This window comes from Lagopus leucura, unplaced genomic scaffold (assembly GCF_019238085.1).
Source record: "Lagopus leucura isolate 7727_CA_CO unplaced genomic scaffold, USGS_WTPT01 Super-Scaffold_100002, whole genome shotgun sequence".
NCBI classification, from domain to species: Eukaryota; Metazoa; Chordata; class Aves; order Galliformes; family Phasianidae; genus Lagopus; species Lagopus leucura.
In genome coordinates, this window is record NW_024962263.1 from 41924533 (window position 1) to 41943497 (window position 18965).

At 37.3% G+C, this 18965-nt stretch overlaps 1 protein-coding gene across 9 annotated transcripts in view; it reads right to left on the bottom strand.

The window, feature by feature from the left end:
• Positions 1-18965, bottom strand: part of PTPRM (protein tyrosine phosphatase receptor type M) — a 450209-nt gene that overhangs the window by 84486 nt on the left and 346758 nt on the right. For 3 of the 9 annotated variants that reach the window (XM_042870337.1, XM_042870346.1, XM_042870339.1), the window contains 5 exons: positions 12378-12529; positions 9773-9847; positions 9519-9545; positions 5407-5418; positions 4458-4645 (listed from right to left, as the gene is read on the bottom strand). In XM_042870337.1, the coding sequence (XP_042726271.1) occupies positions 4458-4645; positions 5407-5418; positions 9519-9545; positions 9773-9847; positions 12378-12529 (454 nt within the window). The remainder of the gene's footprint in view (positions 1-4457; positions 4646-5406; positions 5419-9518; positions 9546-9772; positions 9848-12377; positions 12530-18965) is intronic. The other 6 variants (XM_042870338.1, XM_042870341.1, XM_042870342.1 and 3 more) reach the window with 3 other exon arrangements.

Sequence of the window (18965 nt, forward strand, 5' to 3'; positions counted from 1 at the left end):
GTTTTTAAATCAATTCGACTAAACCAGTCCAAGCTCTTATGTAGACACTCTGAAATCTGTTTGAGACTTACATCAACAGAGGTTTATTTGGCAAAAAAACAATTCACAGTGAACAGGTAAAATGCTTTGTAGATTGAAAGAACCAAAAATAGAGTCTAAAATAAATCTTAATTAAAACAATAAGCGTAATAATTTTTTCCATTTCCATCCTAGCTGTGCTAAGCTGTGGTGGCCTAGAGAAGCCTACTCCATTTCCTCCCTAGGAAGGATGTGAACTCACTCCTTTGCAGCAGTGTTTAAGACCTTTTAACAGATATTGATCTTTGTGAAAAGACACAGTGTAAGGCCCTGTGAAACTAGGAAGTCTGAAAAGGTGGCAAGTATAAGGGAAAAAGGTAGTGAAATACAGAGACCACTTTAATCTTTCTATCCTATTTGAATAGCTTCTGTAATGCAGAAAGGAGATCAGCAATGTTCCCTCTCCATCATTAGTGCAAGCTCTCATGCTTCGGAAGCGGGGAGCAGCTAAAATAATGCACAGTTGGGGGGGGGGAGGAGGGTTAGGGAAGGGGAGGGTGTTTTGTAATCAGGCCAATGTTATTCTGTCAATCTAATGCTGCTGGAACCAAGCCAAAACCTTTCCTTTCTTAAGGGTCTGGCAGGGGATAGAAAGGATTTTAGAACTCTACTGCAGACTAGCTGTGTGGAAATTTCCCAGAGTTTAAGGATTTCTGTGCAATCCTTTCCAATCATTAACACTCCACCAGGCTGTAAATGAAGGTCTGTGCTTGAGTCCTTGGCTTACAGTAATGTACCCATGCTATTTCCGCACCTGAGAAACACCTGGATAAATGGGCATAAACTTGCTACTGACGCACTGCTGAGGACATGCCTGTCTTTGCTGCTGCTCTGCAGACACAGCTAGACACCAGATCCAAAGCTGCACGGCTGCAGCCAAAACTCGGGGCCAGATTCTGCCCTAGGGAACAGGAATCCTCACACATGCCAGAGCAGGAGCAGAGCCAGGATGCTTCCCTACTAATACTTCAGCAAAACCTTGTCAGCATTGAGAACAAAGTATCTCTTCTCCATGGGGAAGGGCACAATCCTGCCAAGTGCCGTGCCCTCTCGAGGCCCTATACATGGGACCTGAGGGTACTCAGCTTCTCAAATGGGCCACTGCACCGCAGAGTGGAGCAGGGAGCAATCAAGCACCAGCCTGTCATTGCAAAAGATGATTTTTCAATCTTTTCCTTTGCTTCGGTTATGTTACTCTAAAAACTGTGAAGCCAACAGGACTTAAAATTACGTGGATTGTGAACTACTGTCCCAATTATTGTGAACTGTGTTCCTAATTATGAAATTTTATTTTAAAGCACTTATAACTATGCATGACAGCAAGTGCACCGTATCCTTTTACTCCTCTGAAGTGCCGCTAATGGGTAATGTGCTACTTCACTTTCTGTTCACTTCAACAGATTTATTTTCAGAGCGAATCCTGTGTGAATTTCTCCTGAACCAAACTCTTTCCCTGCTGAGAATATATAATCCTACTGTCTTGTTAGAGCAAAAATCATGTATGAGACTTGATGCAAAACAAATCCCCTGTCAAACCATTTCTTCCTTTTCATTTGGACAGTTATCCTTCTGATAACTTACAAGGAAAAAAGTTCTTCCATTGCCTAGGTCAACCTTGTGAAGAGGACAGTATCAGTTTGACAACAGCATAAACAAACTGATTCTCAATCTTAGCAGTGCTACAACAGATTGAGCATTTTTTTCAATGCACATGGACAAAAAAAAAAAAAGCAATACTGCAGTAGGTCAGTGGAAAAAAACCCTGAAATATATAGTTAGTTGTAGTTCACTTTGGTTATAGAAAATTACCTATACGATGCAGCAATATCTTAAGTCTCCCTTTACTTATACACTGCACCCAAATGTATTGCATCTACTGTCATCAGTCATGACTGTACTTACTGTCTGTAATGGGATGCCATTCCTCAGCTTGGTAAGCTTAAAATTAAGTGATTTTCCTGGAAACTGTTTCTCTGTAGTATCGTTTGATCTGCTGTAGTTAAAAAGCCATGTCGTTGGTTGCATTATAAATTCCATTTTACAGTCCTCTTTTTTTAATATAAATTAATTGTAGCTTTCCTCTAGGCTTAATGCTGGTACAAAGGGTTCTGGCTGATGAGCAAATCTTTTCCATAGACAAGAATAAAATTCTATCATTTTAAAATAACAGTGCCATAAAAAGCTCAAAGGAACAAACTTGCTTAAGTCAGCTGCACAAATGAAAGTTGACAAGTGATTAGCTCCTTCTGGGAATTAATTGTTTTCTACATTTGAGGGGAAAAAAAAATTGTCGTCGTTGACTTTGGAAAGGGCCTGAAGCATGGGCTTTGAAAGCTTATAATGCTACAAACACCAGTTTAAACAATTACATATTTAAGCAATTTTTATATCATACAGCCGTCATGACAAAGCACAACAAACGCCCCAAAAACACTATTTCTTGCAAAAAGCAGGCTAGTAAAAACTAAGCAAGGTATTATATAAACAGGTAATATCTTCGTAGTGAAGGACCTGCAGCAGCAAATACATGAGTTCCTACCTTCAAAATTTAAGAACGACACATTGAGCCCCTAGAGCAGAACACACCTGTGCATGACCAAAAGATAAACTGTTGCTTGCCCTACAGGGTGAAAGCAATTTAAATGGTTTTTGCTGGTTGTCATCCCTTCTTTTTCTATCAGATTAAAGAATAAGAAGGGATCTTTTTTTGCTGGCTTCTATTTTGAGAAGATGGTTAAAATTGCATTTGGATTATTCTGCTTCTTACTGGCTACATTGGAATAACATCACACCAGAACAACTGTTCCTCTGATTTCTCACATCTCAGTTTCCAAGGAAAGGAAATTAAGGACTGTACACTTGGTTAGAGGTGCAGTGCAATTTGGATAGGGCCTTCCATTAGATGGACACTACTACGCACTGAAGTAGATACAGTCTCTGTCAAGAATAACTTGCCCCTGGGAACAGGACGGTGGGCTGCTGCTGATCACATTTGTTTCCTAGACCTCAGAACAGAGAACAGTTATTTTTTAGTCTGTGCACATTATCTTAGATCACAGTTCATGTCCATATAAAGCATTAAAAGTTAGAGTGCTTTGAGTAGATAGCTTCAAGTATGCCACATATCAGACTCCACATATTTTTATGCAGTGCATCTTTCTATCTCAGCAGTGGAAAATTATTTCACAAATTCTCACGCACTCCTGTGACAATTTTGGCACTCTGTAGTACAGTCCTGTGGGTCAATCGTAACTATTTTCCCTTTGTGAAGTAATATTTTCATGCTACTTGTTTTCTGGATTAAGATCTGCTCTGGCAAACTCTACTCTATAATACCATGTGAGACCCATCTACATTAATAAACTCCTTAAACTCTGAGGTAGAAGACAAAGAAAAGAGGAAAAAGGGCATTCATTTGTATGTTCTAAATATTAAAATATTGGACCTATCAGATTTCAAAGGGTCTCATGTTAGACAGCCAACCCAGGCTGAGATGTTGCCATTGATTCAGCTATACGATTCGGATGAGGAGCAATATGTTCCTTGAGGGTCTACAGTATAAACAAATTTTCAAAGGAGGGTATAATATTACCCATAGTTTTGGGCATGAGAGCAAGGTCTGCTTGTGTTTTGCTTTTTTTTTCTTCTACCTAGATGGACAGACTTATCTCACAAGTAAGATAAGATCAGCAGTCATGATTTTGCATTCTTCTATTCTTTGCCAGGACATAGTGGTCATGACTTTTAACACTAAGAGGATAACAGCAAAGAACAGGTCAATGTAGTATGAAGGGAAGAAACAGAAGCTGAATGAAAAAAAAAGCCAAACAGCAAAAAGAGAGACTATAAGTTCATATAAAAAACAATGAGTATTAGAGATAGCCTCCAGAAAGCAAGAAAAATTTGAGACAGCAGAGAATACATTTTATAGCCTTATGGACCTCTCTGAACATGTGAGCACACCCTTGCAATGATTAGTGTCTCTCACAGTTAATGCGAAAAATATTGCTTCTAGAACTTGATTTCCCAAGTAATACCATGTTACAGGGCAAGTCTGATTAGATAGTAGTAAAAGAAAAATAGTGTAAGTTCCAGGAGAATGCTAGTGAAGCTGCTTTTTCAATATACATATTTCTGCAAGTAGAATTAGGCAGAGATTTCCAAGAAAGGTTTTGCTTCTCACTCTTCATTCTGACTTGTTACAACCAGAAACTTTGCTTACTGTGGAGGTGATCCTTTCCATTCAGTACCTCCCGTGACACAGCACTTGGTTTACTGGGTTGAGTAATTATTTCTCCCATTCTGTGGTACAGGTAGCAGACAGATAAAGCCAACAGGGCAGAAGACACACTAATCAGATCACTAGATCTGATACTTACTTCATACTCCTCTTTAAATCCATAGCCTTCTGCACACTTCATTTGGGTGATGTGCTGCAGTAAGTCAGCTACACGGATGGCTGGATGAAGCTGTCCAGTCTGGTAGGGCACATCTGCTGGATCTCGCTTCTTGTAGGTATGGGATTGAACCAGGCTGCTTGTGTCACTGACCATCGTATGGGTTTCATCTAGGAAAAGAGTATCTCATTATGTACTGGCTCATTTTTACTTATAAACAAAAATACAAATCACACAGATTTCTAGAAGAATGGCAGAAATCTGACATCATCAACATTGCTTCTGTCTGTGAAGGCTACGTGCCAGAAGAACAGTAAATCCATGGAGCAGTTTACACAGGGAAATTGCAAGACTGATTGGAATGAGGCAAATTCCATGGTTCTACAATGGAAGCATTGCAGAGCAGTCCAAACTATAATATTGCTTTAAATAACACTGGCTGATTATAAAAGAGTTTTAAATTAGGCATTTGGTTCTAAGTTGCATAGAAGTTTCATTCTGAAACTTCAGCAAGTCCTATAGAACAAAACAGGACTTGCAGACTTCCTAGATTAGTTAACTGAAATATTTTACACTGCAAATTTAGGGCAAATGTTTGGAGTGAGCAAAATAAAAGGATGCACAAAATGGCTTATGGTTTCATCAAGCTAGGACTGCAATGGAAATGTAGATCTGATACAACGTTTAGAGACAAACCACAAGAGGACAAATGCAGAGGATCATCTGATCAGGAAAAATGTCTTGACTGGCTGCTGAACATGCTTTAGGACCACGGTATATCATGAGCCATCACATTAGGCGTGAAATGTTATGTGTCAACTGACATGCAAGCCAACAAACAGGAAAACCCAGTGGGCTGGTTATAATTTGGATGAAACACATACTCTCCCAACCCTCCACATCTCTTCCATGGGGCAAATGGGCAACTTACCATTGATTGGCACTTTAAAGAAGATACAAATCAGGAGAAAAAAAGAGGAGGAGAAAAAGGAAACAGGGCATAAGCAACAGTACTACATTAATAATTACAGGTAATTTTATGTTTGTAATTTAGTCTTTACAGTGTGATTTCCTAAATGAGTCAGATTCTGATCTCAGTTTCACTGTATAAATCAACTCCAATAGCACAAAGGTCTCTTACTGTGAATCAGTTCACAAAGATGTAACTGAGATCAAAATGTATACTTTGCAATAAAACAGATATGAAAATGCTCTCTACTAAGGAAGCAAAGTCATTTTCTTCCTATTTAGATGGGAGTTCTTAAGACTAGTAAAGACTTGAGAAGAAAAAAAAAAAGCAACCCAAATTCTGAGGTCAAAATATCATTAAAAATACATTTTACTGCTACCCAAATAATAATTTTATGTATCTCAAGGAGTTCTTGATTTTTAACTGCAATTATAGATGGAGGGCATTGACTTGGCCAAAGTACTCCTTGTTGGCTGCACAGCGCAAGAGGTTTACAAGTAGAATATATTTATAAATATACAAAAAAAAAAAATCTTTTGTAAAATACAGTGAATGATAGGGAAGCACTAAAAATATATAGCCACATTCAGAAGTTAAATACATCATAGTGGAAAACTATTCATTTTTTCTGAATGAAAAGGTCCCGAATTCTCTTTTACATTCTAAACATACTACCACATCTCATTAAAGGTGAGATTCTGGTCATACTTGTATCACTGGAAATAGATGTTAATGCCACAGAATTCGAAGAATAATATTTCAGGAATGATTTCAGGATTTGTCAGTTCACAGTGATAACAAGATGTATGAAATCTGGTCCTCATACAGTCAGTATGGAAGGTGCATTTAAATCTAAACCAAGCAGAGAACAATTTATGGGCATGAGTATGTGCACTATTTTTCATGCTGGTTTAGTAACCTGAATCAATCTAGAAGAAAACAGACTCATCATTTAGTGAGAGAATTTGACAACTTCTGTCTACTGTGTGATAAAATTGTACTGCAAAGCACCTTGGGATGCATGGCATGAAACGTGGTATACAAGTGTAGGTACAATATGTCGCTGTTGAAATGGCACCTGAAAACTACAAAGTGGCTAAGACAAAAAAGACAAAAAAAAAAAAGTGTAGGATTATGATTTTTGGTTGGCTTATTTCCATTTTAGAAGCAGGTTAGAGAATTAGCTTTTTTTTAATCATTATTTTTTCCTCTCCAAATTAGGGAAGCCCTCGTAACCCAAACTGTTAATATCTGGGATGAATGCAAAGTTAACAGACATCAGATTCTTATGCTATCAAAGCTGCAGTTTCATCCTTATTAGTTTATTTTCCACGACCTCCTTTGTTTTAATTTTCCTCTCTCCGTCTCTTTATTTCTTATAGTTACATTAATCCCATTTTTCTTTCTTCAGGAGTAATGTATTAAGTTGCTTTAAACAAAGCACTTAGATTCCTTGGTTTATATGATATATTATGAAACCACAAATATTACAGTTTTTTGGTTTGCTTTTGAGCACTCTAGCACAAGCTTTTCAGCATTTCTGCTCTCTGGAAGGGTGAGCTCTTCCAGATGGAATGTTCATACAGAATGGGAAGTCTGTCCCTTTTGTTTAAGATCTCTTACAATTTCAGTTATTCTACTTCCCACTTACTGATTCCCATAGAGTTGTACAACACTTAAAAAAATATATTAACTTGCCACTTATATGACCTTATAGCATGCGAGGCATCTGCAAAGCCAGCACGCTATCTTCAGGACAGCACTCTTTTATTTCTCCAATTTCAGTAATACATACAACTGAAACATGACAAGCATGACCTACACTCATGTAAATTTAGTGGCTGTCATGTAAAGCTTTAATTGAGCTCTCAAGTTTTCTTTTCAGCTATTAGAATAAGCATGAAAGTTTTCCCTCAAATATATGAAAATTTCCTCATATCTGAAACTGAGAAGTAAGATTGTTGCCCATTTGAACTGTATGTCATTAGCTTTAATTAATTTTCTCTTTCTGTTTGGTGGAGTTCCTAATATGCACGAATCGGCCCAAAATTGTGCTATAGAGAAATTTGGAAATGGTAAGTGTATTGCAGCCATTGCAGGAGTTTCTGACTGAGAAAACTGAGCTCAGCCATTTGCAATACCTGTACCTTCCAAGGAGGTCACACTTTTAACTACACACTTGACCCTACAGCCTAAAATGGCTTCTTTAAACATTGAAAGGTCATTGAAAGGTGGCAAGAGCAGGTGTTAGTTGCAACAGAAACACAGCACTTTTGTTAACAGCTGTAATCTTCAACTGATTTGAACACAGCTAATTTGATTTACCTCAAGTAAAACATTATTCCTATAGAAACAATTATAAACACCTTTTGAGAAATAAACCCTGTTTGAATATGACACCATTCATAATACTTCTAAAATGTAAGGTTACAAAAATATTCATTATCTACATGGAAATATCTGGAAGGTTTTTTGAAATGGGAAGTCACATGTTGCTGTATTGGACCATAAAATATGTATCAAACTAATTCAAGACTTTACAGACTTATATATGCAAAGATTTTTTTATTTATTTTTCTTCCAGTGTGTTTGTCTGATATCTGAACTGCTTACTTAAAGATTATTTTTTGTGGGGAAAAAAGAGCTAACAAATACTTTTACTTTTTGCAAAGGATTGCAAACAAAAGGAAAACCAAGTGAAACCAGTGAAAACATTAACTAAGATGGAATAACTCAGACAACAAAAATCTCAGAGTTTTTCTCCTGATAACACTTTTCTCCTTGCCCACCCACAAGGTTAGAACATCTACTGGATGAAGTGTTGAGTGAATGTTAAAGCACACACAAAAAAATCTAAACATTTCAGGCAGTTAAAAGGCACTGCAAATTTCATTTGCATGCAGATCATTACATTGTCACAGTCACTACCATTACCTTCTCCCAAATTTACATAATGTATAAAAACACACTGGTTCCTTCTCAAAGTTAACATACTGAAATGCACTTTTCTAAATCTTGTTTTACAAGAACAAGCTTACACAGATCAAATTCCTATACTGGAAGTTCCTCTGTGCTTCACTCTATTTAAGATTGTTTTACTTGAATTTTAAAGAAAAGAATCAGTTAAGAGGTCTTTATTTTTCATTTTTTTTTATGGTGATGTGAAGAAAAAGGAGAAGAAGAAAAAAATTGTTTGAGAAAATGTCAGTAATAGTAAGATGAGTAGAGAGATTTGGCAGTGGAATTTGAACTCTTGCTACAGAGCACTGCTCTGTATTTTATCACTTTAAAGTATTTCCCTGTTTAGTTTAAAGTTACTATGCGAAGAAAGTGTAAATAAATACAAGACAGTGTAGTCAGTTTCTTCAGCACTGACAATGCAATGGCACTTCATGTTTACAATTTGCTTACTGTGTGAAATTGCTCTCTTTCTGATATTGGACAACAGGATTTCTCAAATTCCCTGTGGAAATGCTGTATACTTTAACTGTATGTTTTTAAACTACAGTTCTACCACTTCATTTTATACCTGTGACACCTGATGCACAATAAACTGTATTACTGAAGTGTCATGTTATTGTTTTGCTGTTCAAAATACCAACTCTCCTCTGAAACTTCACTTTGACAATCATGTGAGAAACCGTGGCATTATGGTAAGAAATGATAGCTGGTGGATGGCCCAAACCCTATTTTGTCTGATTTTCTACATTGTGAATAGTCTAATTAGGAAAAAAAGGTGTTTTTAAAAAGTGACATCTTCTGTTCTGAGAAAAAAAAAAGGAAAAAAATGAGGGAAACTATTTCAATTGCTGTGATAATCAAATTCTTTTGTATCACTCCAAATACATGCATAAACATTTCCTCACAAATCCACTTGTTAAAATTCTCTTTTTTCTCCCCTGACTTGCACTGTGACAGTAGAAATCAAGTCTGATAACTGTCTTTAGCACTCACAGTGTAGACAAGCCTACCACCCCTCCCTCAAGCATAAAACTACAGCTTTTTTGCATACTATTGTCTGTGGCTTTCTAAATTACTTCAGCAATAACTTTGATAAAGGGAAATGTTCTCACCTAAAATTGCAGTTGGCACAAATGGATCTGTCATACATCATAAGCAGGTCAATGCAGAAAAGGTAAAAAGAGAGAGAACAGAAAATGATTGATAAGCGTTCCTGAGTTTTCTTTCAGAAAGGTACTGTAAGCAACTGGTTACATGGAACACGTATTAAATATCCATGGCAAGGAGTATAATAACATAATTACATATGCTTCTGTAATGAAAAAATTTACATGGGGTTGAAGCAAAGAAAAAAAAAATTGGTTACCTGGGTAATAAGAGTTAGGCACTGTCGTGCTCAGTGTATTAGTTTTCATTGTAAATGAAGATGGTGAAGATACAGCTGCAAAAAGAAAGAAGGCTAGTTAGAGACGGCAGAGTGCTATGCAGCTATTTAAGCTGAGTGACAAGGCACGTGCGGCTGATTTGGTTTTCTGCCATGCTTGTCACACTCTAATCGGGACCCAGGGAAAAGCAGGTGCGTCTAGTGAACAAAATGAATGACTTACAGAATTTGATCAATTGCCTTGAAAGAAATATCATCAGATAAAGCATTTTGATCAGCGATGACAAATATACCTTTTAAATCACAAGACTAGACTGAATACTGGTGCTTCAATAAAGACATCACAGTGACAACAGGTGCTTTTGACAGAAGCTTTGATCACTAGTAAGTTTACTTAATAATACAGTAAATACTGTAGGTAAACATTCTGCTACAGTTCATTTTTCTCTGTCTTTTTCAATTTGTTCAAAGGGGGGATAATACACAGATGGTATTTATGCTCTAAATATTACTCTTTAAGAATGGTTTTCAGACTGTTGTACATACACCAGTGCTGGCATTGGTGTTTACTGATTTAGCTGTTTGTAAAAGGCAGAACACAAAGAATGTTAGTTCCCTGGCTTCCAGAGATCATATGAATTACTTTTGTAAGCACAGATACATCCAACAGGAGAGCGTTAATCATAACATTACAGAGGATGTTCACCCAAAGACTCATTAAAGGTTGCTAAACAAAGCTTTTTCAAACTAGACGTTAGTTGAGGTAATTTTGCTTATCTGTACGGCTGAAATTATCTCAGATGAGTAAATAAATATAAACTTATTCTGGATACATATAAGCAAACTAATAGGAATTTAGGAAATAAAAAAAGCAGAGTTTGGGAAGACAGGATCTGCTGGATGAGAAAGACTGAGATGACTGGTAGCTTCGATTTGTCTTTTTTTTTTTTTTTTTTGCTGTTGGTATACAGTTAACAGCCCTCGTTAAAATGGAGCTATTTGGAAACCAGCTAACGTATCCTGGAAGATACCATTTATCCTCTAAATGAATATATCTGAGACTACTTTCCTTTGATTCTGTCACTAGAAGCAAAGGACACAGAGGTAATTCTTTTGGAAATGGATGTAGAGACTAGCTGAGGTCGAGGTTGCGGCAGCTAATAAAACTGGTGAGATACAGAATGTTGCCAGGACAATAAACTTTTATAGGAGGTAGGAATGTTTTAAATCTCTTGAGAACAAGGTCTTACAAAAAGATTTTTCTCAAGACTGTCAAACTGATTCTTCTAGTGACCACATTTATTACAGAAAGCTTGAATTAAAGGTTCTGGTTCTCAGTCAGCGTAAAGTATTTGCCATGCAGACAATTTCAAATTGTTTTAAGGTGGTTTGCATGAAAAGGGGATGTACTCACAGAAACTGACTGGAGGTTCTTTGGTTGTTGCGACCATTCAACAACACAGTGGAAGACTACACCATGAGGATAGAAGAGAAAGCCAAACTTCTTGATCTCCTCACTAAAGAAGCAGTCTCATTAACTAAAATGGGATAGTCTCACCAAAAAGGCAGGCAGATTTTGAAAGATCTATTTCAAAGTAATTTCAGAATCAACACAAATGCAAATGAACACTGCAAATTCTGAACCCAAAGCTGCTGAAAGAAGTCTTACTGAATAAACTTCACAGACTGTTTGTAACAGTTGAGCTAATCAATGTTCTTAAGCATATTATGAATTGGGCCTTACAGTCTGCTAGTACTTGAAACAAAATTGAATCTTTGTTAAATTCTGATGATGTTTAAAAAGACTGGTATACCAAAAAAACTGAGATTCCTTAAGAGCTACAAAAAACTATAATGTTTTGTCAACTTTTTTCCCATTCTTTTTAACAGTTATATGAAAAACTACTGCAATCCTGGTCTTCGGTGATTGGTAATCCCCAGGCAGTCTTTGACCAAACTCTGGTTAGGAAAATGTATACCCTAAATTTTATTTAATTTGAGGGTAGATCCATGAAGACTCAGGATTTTAGGCATTCTCTTATGAAACTGCAGTGCTCATAATTCAGCTAATTTTTTTTTTTTTTTTTTTTTCTTTGCACAAGCAACAGAAAGAGAATCATCTAGAACTGGAAATAATATGACAATTGGATCACCATTATTACGTTATGACATTCAAAAATAATTTTGCCTACCCAAAAAAAAAAAAAAAAAGTGAGGAGGGGAAGCATTTGAAGGACTTGGGACGGGATGAGGAAGATAAAATTTTTAACATAATGGAGATCGGAGAAAGGAAAAACTACAGCTGTTTCTGTATTGTATTTGCTCTTCTGCAGAAGAAAAAGTGGGCAGAAAGAAGCTCAATTATTCTTATTATTTTTAAAGAAGTCTTTTCTTGATGTCTGGCTGTCTTACTCATTCAAATACACCCTGTAATGTGCTGCACAGTGAGAGGCTCTGTGTTCCATAGATTTTCCATGACTGAGTAATGAGGAATATTTTAAAAACCATTTGCACCTTTTTTTTTTTTTTTTTTTTTTTTAAGGTGGAAGAAAAGGGAAAAAAAGAAGGAAAGAAAGAAAAGACTTACATCTCCCATTTAGATTGTGTGTGTCCATGAAAGAGAAAGCTTCATCACAGTTGGTGCCTTGCTCAGTGTAGCTTTTATCCATTGAATTCACCATCACTGTCATTTCCTGCCGCGTACTGCTCAATGTCTCTTTTCGCTTTTTAGCCAATTTTCTTAAGAAATCAACGTTGAGAACAAAAAAACAACACAACAACAACAAAACCCAGTGAGCAGATACATTCTTCATATTGTTTACATTAGTATTATCGTTTATAGCAACACTGCCATCATATTCACAATTACTCCCAGTCTTCTGGAAACATCAACTGACATCACATTTAACCTTGAAATGTCACCTGACAACAAAGAGCAAGTTGCCAATGCCCCGATTTGCAGTGAACAGTACCTTAATCCCTGGGGAGCACCACTGAGTTACAGGGGACTACCTGGATATGAAAGTGATGTTGAGCTACTATATCAGAAACTACATCTGTTTAAATGCATAAACAAAAATGACAGGAGATAAGATTTCACTAGAACTGATAGATCAGTTAAAATTTCCACTCTGCATGTGTAGAACCACCTGGAGCTGTGTCATTGAGACAACACATAATGCAGCTCACTGCTGCACATCATACTGTATCCTCCTGGTATAATCTCTCACATACACAAACAAGTTGCATTTTAATCTGACTTGCATTTCTGAAGACTACTTTCTGTGATACCGTTTCAGATACTACTTTCAGATACCGTTGGGAAAGCACTGACACTACTGCTCACTATGCTGATCAGTATTGCCTCACAGTTCCTTCATGCTCTCCACTTGCCTACTTGCTATTTCTTGCCTTAAACTAGATAACAAGCTATTTGTGTGGGAGGCACAGTTGAGTAGCTGTATAGTAACAAGTCCAACAGTATCATAACCCACAACTAAAGGTCTAAGGTGCTTTGAACCTAAAATCTTGCGGTTAATAAAAGTGGTAATTAAAAGTGCAGAACATGGTATTGGGTCACTGCAGACAAAAATATTAAGGCACACATCTGGTCCTCAATAAACTGATGGATAGTAATTCAATTCATCAGGGTATATCTCCACGACCGAAAGTGATTGAAGTACTCTACCTTAAAAACCTGCTATAATAACTGGAGCTATGAGCAGTATCTTTGCTCATCCCACCCTGGAAGGCAGCTGCAATAGTTGGAGCTACCATGAATACACTTTAGACTGTGACTGACATCAAGAAGGAGTGCTCCTACGACCAGTTGGATGGCAGCCAGTTGTAGGACTCAGTCTTGAAGTAAACATTTAGATGTGCAATAAAAATTCACACATGCTCATTATTACAATTACAGAATCACCAAGCATGAAAAAGGTCTCCAAGATTATACAGTCCAACCATCCACCCACCACCAATTTTTCCCGAGTAAGGATTTAAAAATTCACTAATGAATTCACTAATACTGAAGTCCCACTTAGAGGCTGTTGTCAAGGTAATAAACAGTAACAAGTCACATCCTTCTTGTAGATGAAGTTTAACTTCTGATTTTGTCATTCAGAGTATCATTGGTGGACAGAAAAAAATAACTTGCACTAAACAAAGGTTTTGTTTCTGGATTTTAATTTAGTGTAAGGAGTTTAAGTGGCAGAACTTTACAAGACCTTTTCTGATGAAAAGACTAACAGACTTGTACACCTGATAACAAAACTAGCTCCTTATTAATTCATAGTGTATAAACTCTGAACAAACCTCCAGCCTCCCCTCATCCCTAATCATAATAAACAAATGATATATTATTTAAAGTAGAATCTGAGGTGTATCTATTTTGAGACCTATCTTCCAATGCACAAAAAACCAAGTCCTTAATAAGGGCAGGTTTATCAAACTGATAAACATGAAACCAGTGAATTTTCTTTACCTTCATCTCTTAGCTCAAATGGCAACACACTAAGTCTCCTCATCCTATCCTATTTATGTCAACTACACAAGGCCTTTTTGTGTCACCTGACAGCTTGCTGGTCAAATCCCATCTGGATAGCTGGGTTGTGAACCAAAGGCCTCAACTGTGGCCAGCTGTGGCCAACAACCACAGGCCAGTGAAACTTCATCTGTAAGTCACTTATTGCAATTCTTTTTATTTCATGGCTGTGCAGATCATAGGAAAATTGTCTGGACACTTCAGCACCAGAGCAATGCTTCAGGAAACAAGCAGAATCATTTTTTTTCTCAGAAGACTTCCCTTTCTCTCTAGTTGCACAGGGGTACAACCATACACTGATTCATTTTCATCTTAAGATGGAGTCAGCAGGTTCTCTTTAATCAGTTATTAATCTAATTAGCTATCTAGATACTGCATGCTAAATGAAGCCAAGATGTGACCTTTCCTTGCCCACCAGTAAACCAGTTCTCTCTCTATTCACAGAACTTTTACTTGCTATCAAGTTTAGAAGCTCAGTGCTTCCTCCAACACTTCCAGCATGTGAACAAAGTGCTGCTTTTCCGGCAACAACTCTGCCTTAGAAGTTTTTTAAAGAAAAGCTACTAGGAGAATTCCCTGGGCATCATAATAGTGATACTGATCACTGATCAATGATCTGAAAATTCACAATATGGTGAAATACCAGCCATTCAGTGCAACTCTAAAAAAGGATATGTTCTATAGGATGCACATCTCAAGGACATACCATTGCAGTGAACATCCTTTATTTTACAGTGAAAGCTATATCTTTCCCAATGAAAGTCAGAGCTTTTGCTTAATACACCAACAATATCAATTCAATCAGACTTCATAACAAGTTAGATAATTTTTGTTAAGAAATTACACTGACATTTTCTCATTTCCTTCATTTTCAGTTTGGTCCCATAATCAAGCTATAGCAGATTGTTTTTATGACAGTAACAACTGCACAGTACTTCTCAATCTGAATCTAATTCTAGAAATAGGTCTTGTGGGAAAAGTTCCAATCTGAAACAACTGCTACAGGAAAAGAGAGATACCAGCCAGAATTTGTACTGTGAACAAAAACACCCACTGGACTTAGTCAAGTAAACTTGCTGCAAAAAATATTTTCTTTACATCCGCAGTTTTCTGATACTGCTTAATGCTACAGTCTCTGCAATTCCTTGGATCTCTTGATCCCTGAGAGACTTCAGCTATACAAGATTTCAAAAACGCATAAAATCATGGTACTTCATATCAACATCACCACCACTCATGCTCTTAGATTTGAAGGTTTTTCTTTTTTTGGGGGGTGGGGAGAAGTCTTATGGAAAATATACCTCATAATTATTCTCTGATGTTTCTAGAAAAAAGTGATACAACCATAGGGAAAACCAGAACAGATGGAAACTCCCATGATGATCGCCTAGGACAAAATTCTTTAAGTAAGCAAAACAAAAATGATCAGCTTTTCACATAAACAGCGTAACCATCACCACATATGAGAATATATTATGCCAGTCCCAAAGAAAAGGAAACCTCATAGCCAGTACAATTCCAAGATCAGCTAGGAATACTGTAAGTTGATGTAGCTGTAACAATAGGGTAAAATGCAGAGAAGACAACCATACTGACTTCCCAAAACATCTTGAGTGGGTTTTTAGGTAGCATTTGTTCTGTTACAAATATTAATAAAATCAGCCTGGGAAAATAATAAACTAAAAGCTTTGCCACAATTGATTCCCATTTTAACAGCCACCATGAAATTCACAAATGCTGCATCTTCTCCTGTACGTTTCCTTCCAGTTGAAAGAGTTTCCCTGGAACACTTCTACATGTACCTAACTCTATACCCTTCTTAAAATCCTCCTCTGTGATTACTTCCCCAACACATTCCACTACCAATCCAATAACTGATAAGACACTGCTACATTATCAGTCTGGCTGGTTCATTTTCCATCTATTTACCCTTCTCATTTTTTTTTTCTCTCCTGACAACGTAAATAAAAAACTCTTGGAAACCTGGATTGTCTTATCTCTGTGTTTGTAAAGCACTGGGCACAAAGCACGAGACAGAGCTGTCAACCACCACAGTTAGATAAGCATAAAAATACTAAAAAGAAGGAAAAAATAATAAAAGGTAACTGAGACTAATAATCAGAACCAGCTCAAGGTCTGAAAGAAACCTGCCTTCTCTACTTGTTTAGATAAAGTGAGAAAAGTACAACGGCTGCTCTGAAAGTAATGCCTCTCACTTAATGATGTCGGCCCACAATGTCAGAGGTAGATGGTGGTGGTATGGCAGTAGAGGCTGAACCTTCCCACCAGTATTCCATTATGTGCTGCTGTCATATGACAGATGGCAGCAGAGGGGCAGTGTGATAGAATGGTACCTGACATGGAAGTGCACATGAAACAAAGGCGTGAAACTGAATTCCTGCAAGTGGAAAAAATGGCACCCATTGACATTCACTGATGCTGAATGTTTACTGAGACCAACCAGCGGATGTAAGCATAGTGAGGCAGTGCGTGGTGCACTACTGCAGTGGTGACAACAACAGTGGTTCAAAGGACAACCAGGCTGGTGAGGGGTCTGGAGCACAGGCCTTATGAGGAGCAGCTGAAGGAGCTGAGACTGTTCAGTATGGAGAAGAGGAGGCTCAGGGAAGACCTTATTGCTCTCTATAACTACCTGAAGGGAGGTTGTAGTGAGCTGGGGGTCGGCCTCTTCTCTCATGTATCTAGTGATAGGACTAGAGGGAATGGCTTCAAGATGCGCCAGGGGAGATCTAGGCTGGACGTTAGAAAATACTACTTCTCTGAAAGAGTGGTCAGGCAGTGGAATGGGCTGCTCAGGGAGATGATGGATTCACTGACCCTGGAGGTGCTCAAGGAACATTTGGATGTTGTGTTGAGGGACATGGTTTAGTGAGTACTACTGGTGATAGGTGGATGGTTGGACTGGATGATCTTGAAGGTCTTTTCCAATCTCTTTGTGATTCTGTGATCTCTGCTGTGCAGATGTTTATGATTGTGGCATACAGGCTCCTGCTGGCAAAAATGCATAGTTAATGGTGGTGACTACGTTGAAAAATAGTGTTTTGTAGCTGTATTCTACTCTACATTTTTTATCAAAACACCAGCGGCCCAAGTGGCCTCCTTTTGGGTGGAGGCACAAGTATCAAGCAATTGAAATCCAGTGAGGAAGCAGAAATGGCATGGAATCAGTGATATTGAAATTCTGCTCATAGTTAACTTCTGTTGTTAAAATTCAGATTTACATGCTTTGTTTTGAAATGTAGCATGCTCAAGAATGTAATTTCACAGTGACATTAAACTGTGTACACTCTATCAGACAGGAAATAAAGTTAGGAGAAGTATTTATAAAGGCACTAAATTTTGCAGCAAAAACTAGTGAACAGTTAATAAAATGCTTTACAAGTTGTCTCCACTTCAGGGAACTAGCATTTCTATTGGACAACCACAGAGAAAGCATTTCTCAAGACAATTTCACCAAGAAAAGATAGGCAGGATGCTGCTGAAGTTTTCCTTGCTCAGGTTCTTAGTATATAAACCTGTACTAAATTATAAAATTATTCTTTGCCTTAAGAAATCTTATATTTTGCAAAGATACATCAGTTATGCAAGATTGTTAAAGACATTTTGAATATTTGATTACCGTCGAGGTTGCATTTGCCCTTTTATTCAACAAATGAGTGGCTTATTACAGTGTCTTTTAGGTGCTTTATCTTTGTTTTCGTTATCAACTTGCTGTGTAAGTGCAAGTGCTAATGTTATTCATTTCACTTTTATCATGGCCTTGCCTTCTCTGATAAAGAATGAAGAAAGAACTTTTGAAATGAAATGCTGCAATATTGACAGAGCTTGGAAATCAGTGTTCCTGATACTACAGTGTTTCATTCTCCCTCCCCCTTTTCATTCAGTGTGGCTTTCATTTTTGTCACAGTGACACAGAAGTGCTTTTATTAACATCAACTCCTGCTAGTACTGGGAGCCAAGAAGGCCTTCTAGTGCTGGCAGGACTGAGAAAGTGGGGGAGTCATTTGTCTTACTGCATTACAAGAATTATGTGCAAAATGAGTACAAACTTTTTTAGTGAACTTGAAGTGTAAGGAAAATGGTTTTGATTTACATGATCACAAACTAAAACAGCTTTAATTTTCTGTGTTTTTCGTTATTCCATATCATAACTGTAATGGTCTCTTTGCACTTTCTTGTTAGTAGTGGAGTGGCTCATTAGCATCAAGTGACATCAAAGCATAAAAAAATATTAAGCTTCATTCCATTTTCAAAATATTAGTGTAAGCTCAAAGTAAAGTATGGCTTGACTTAAGGACAGAGAGGATCAGAAAGGAGAAGAGATGGAGAATGGGAAATGAGAAGGAAAAGCTGTTAGAAAAATAAGGTGCAGCTGCATCTGTACATACAGAAGCAGAGCAACTACTCTTTCCACTAACTCTTCTTTCCTAAATTCTGGTATTCAATGCATGATTAAAGATGTATTTGTATTGACATCATTAAAACCTGTGCTTATTTGATTCTTAATTTCTGCTTTGTACAAAATTAACTTCTCTATCTGATTTCTGCCAGCTAACATTCTAGAATGAATCTCACTAACACCCCAGATCACAGCAGCATCACACTGACACG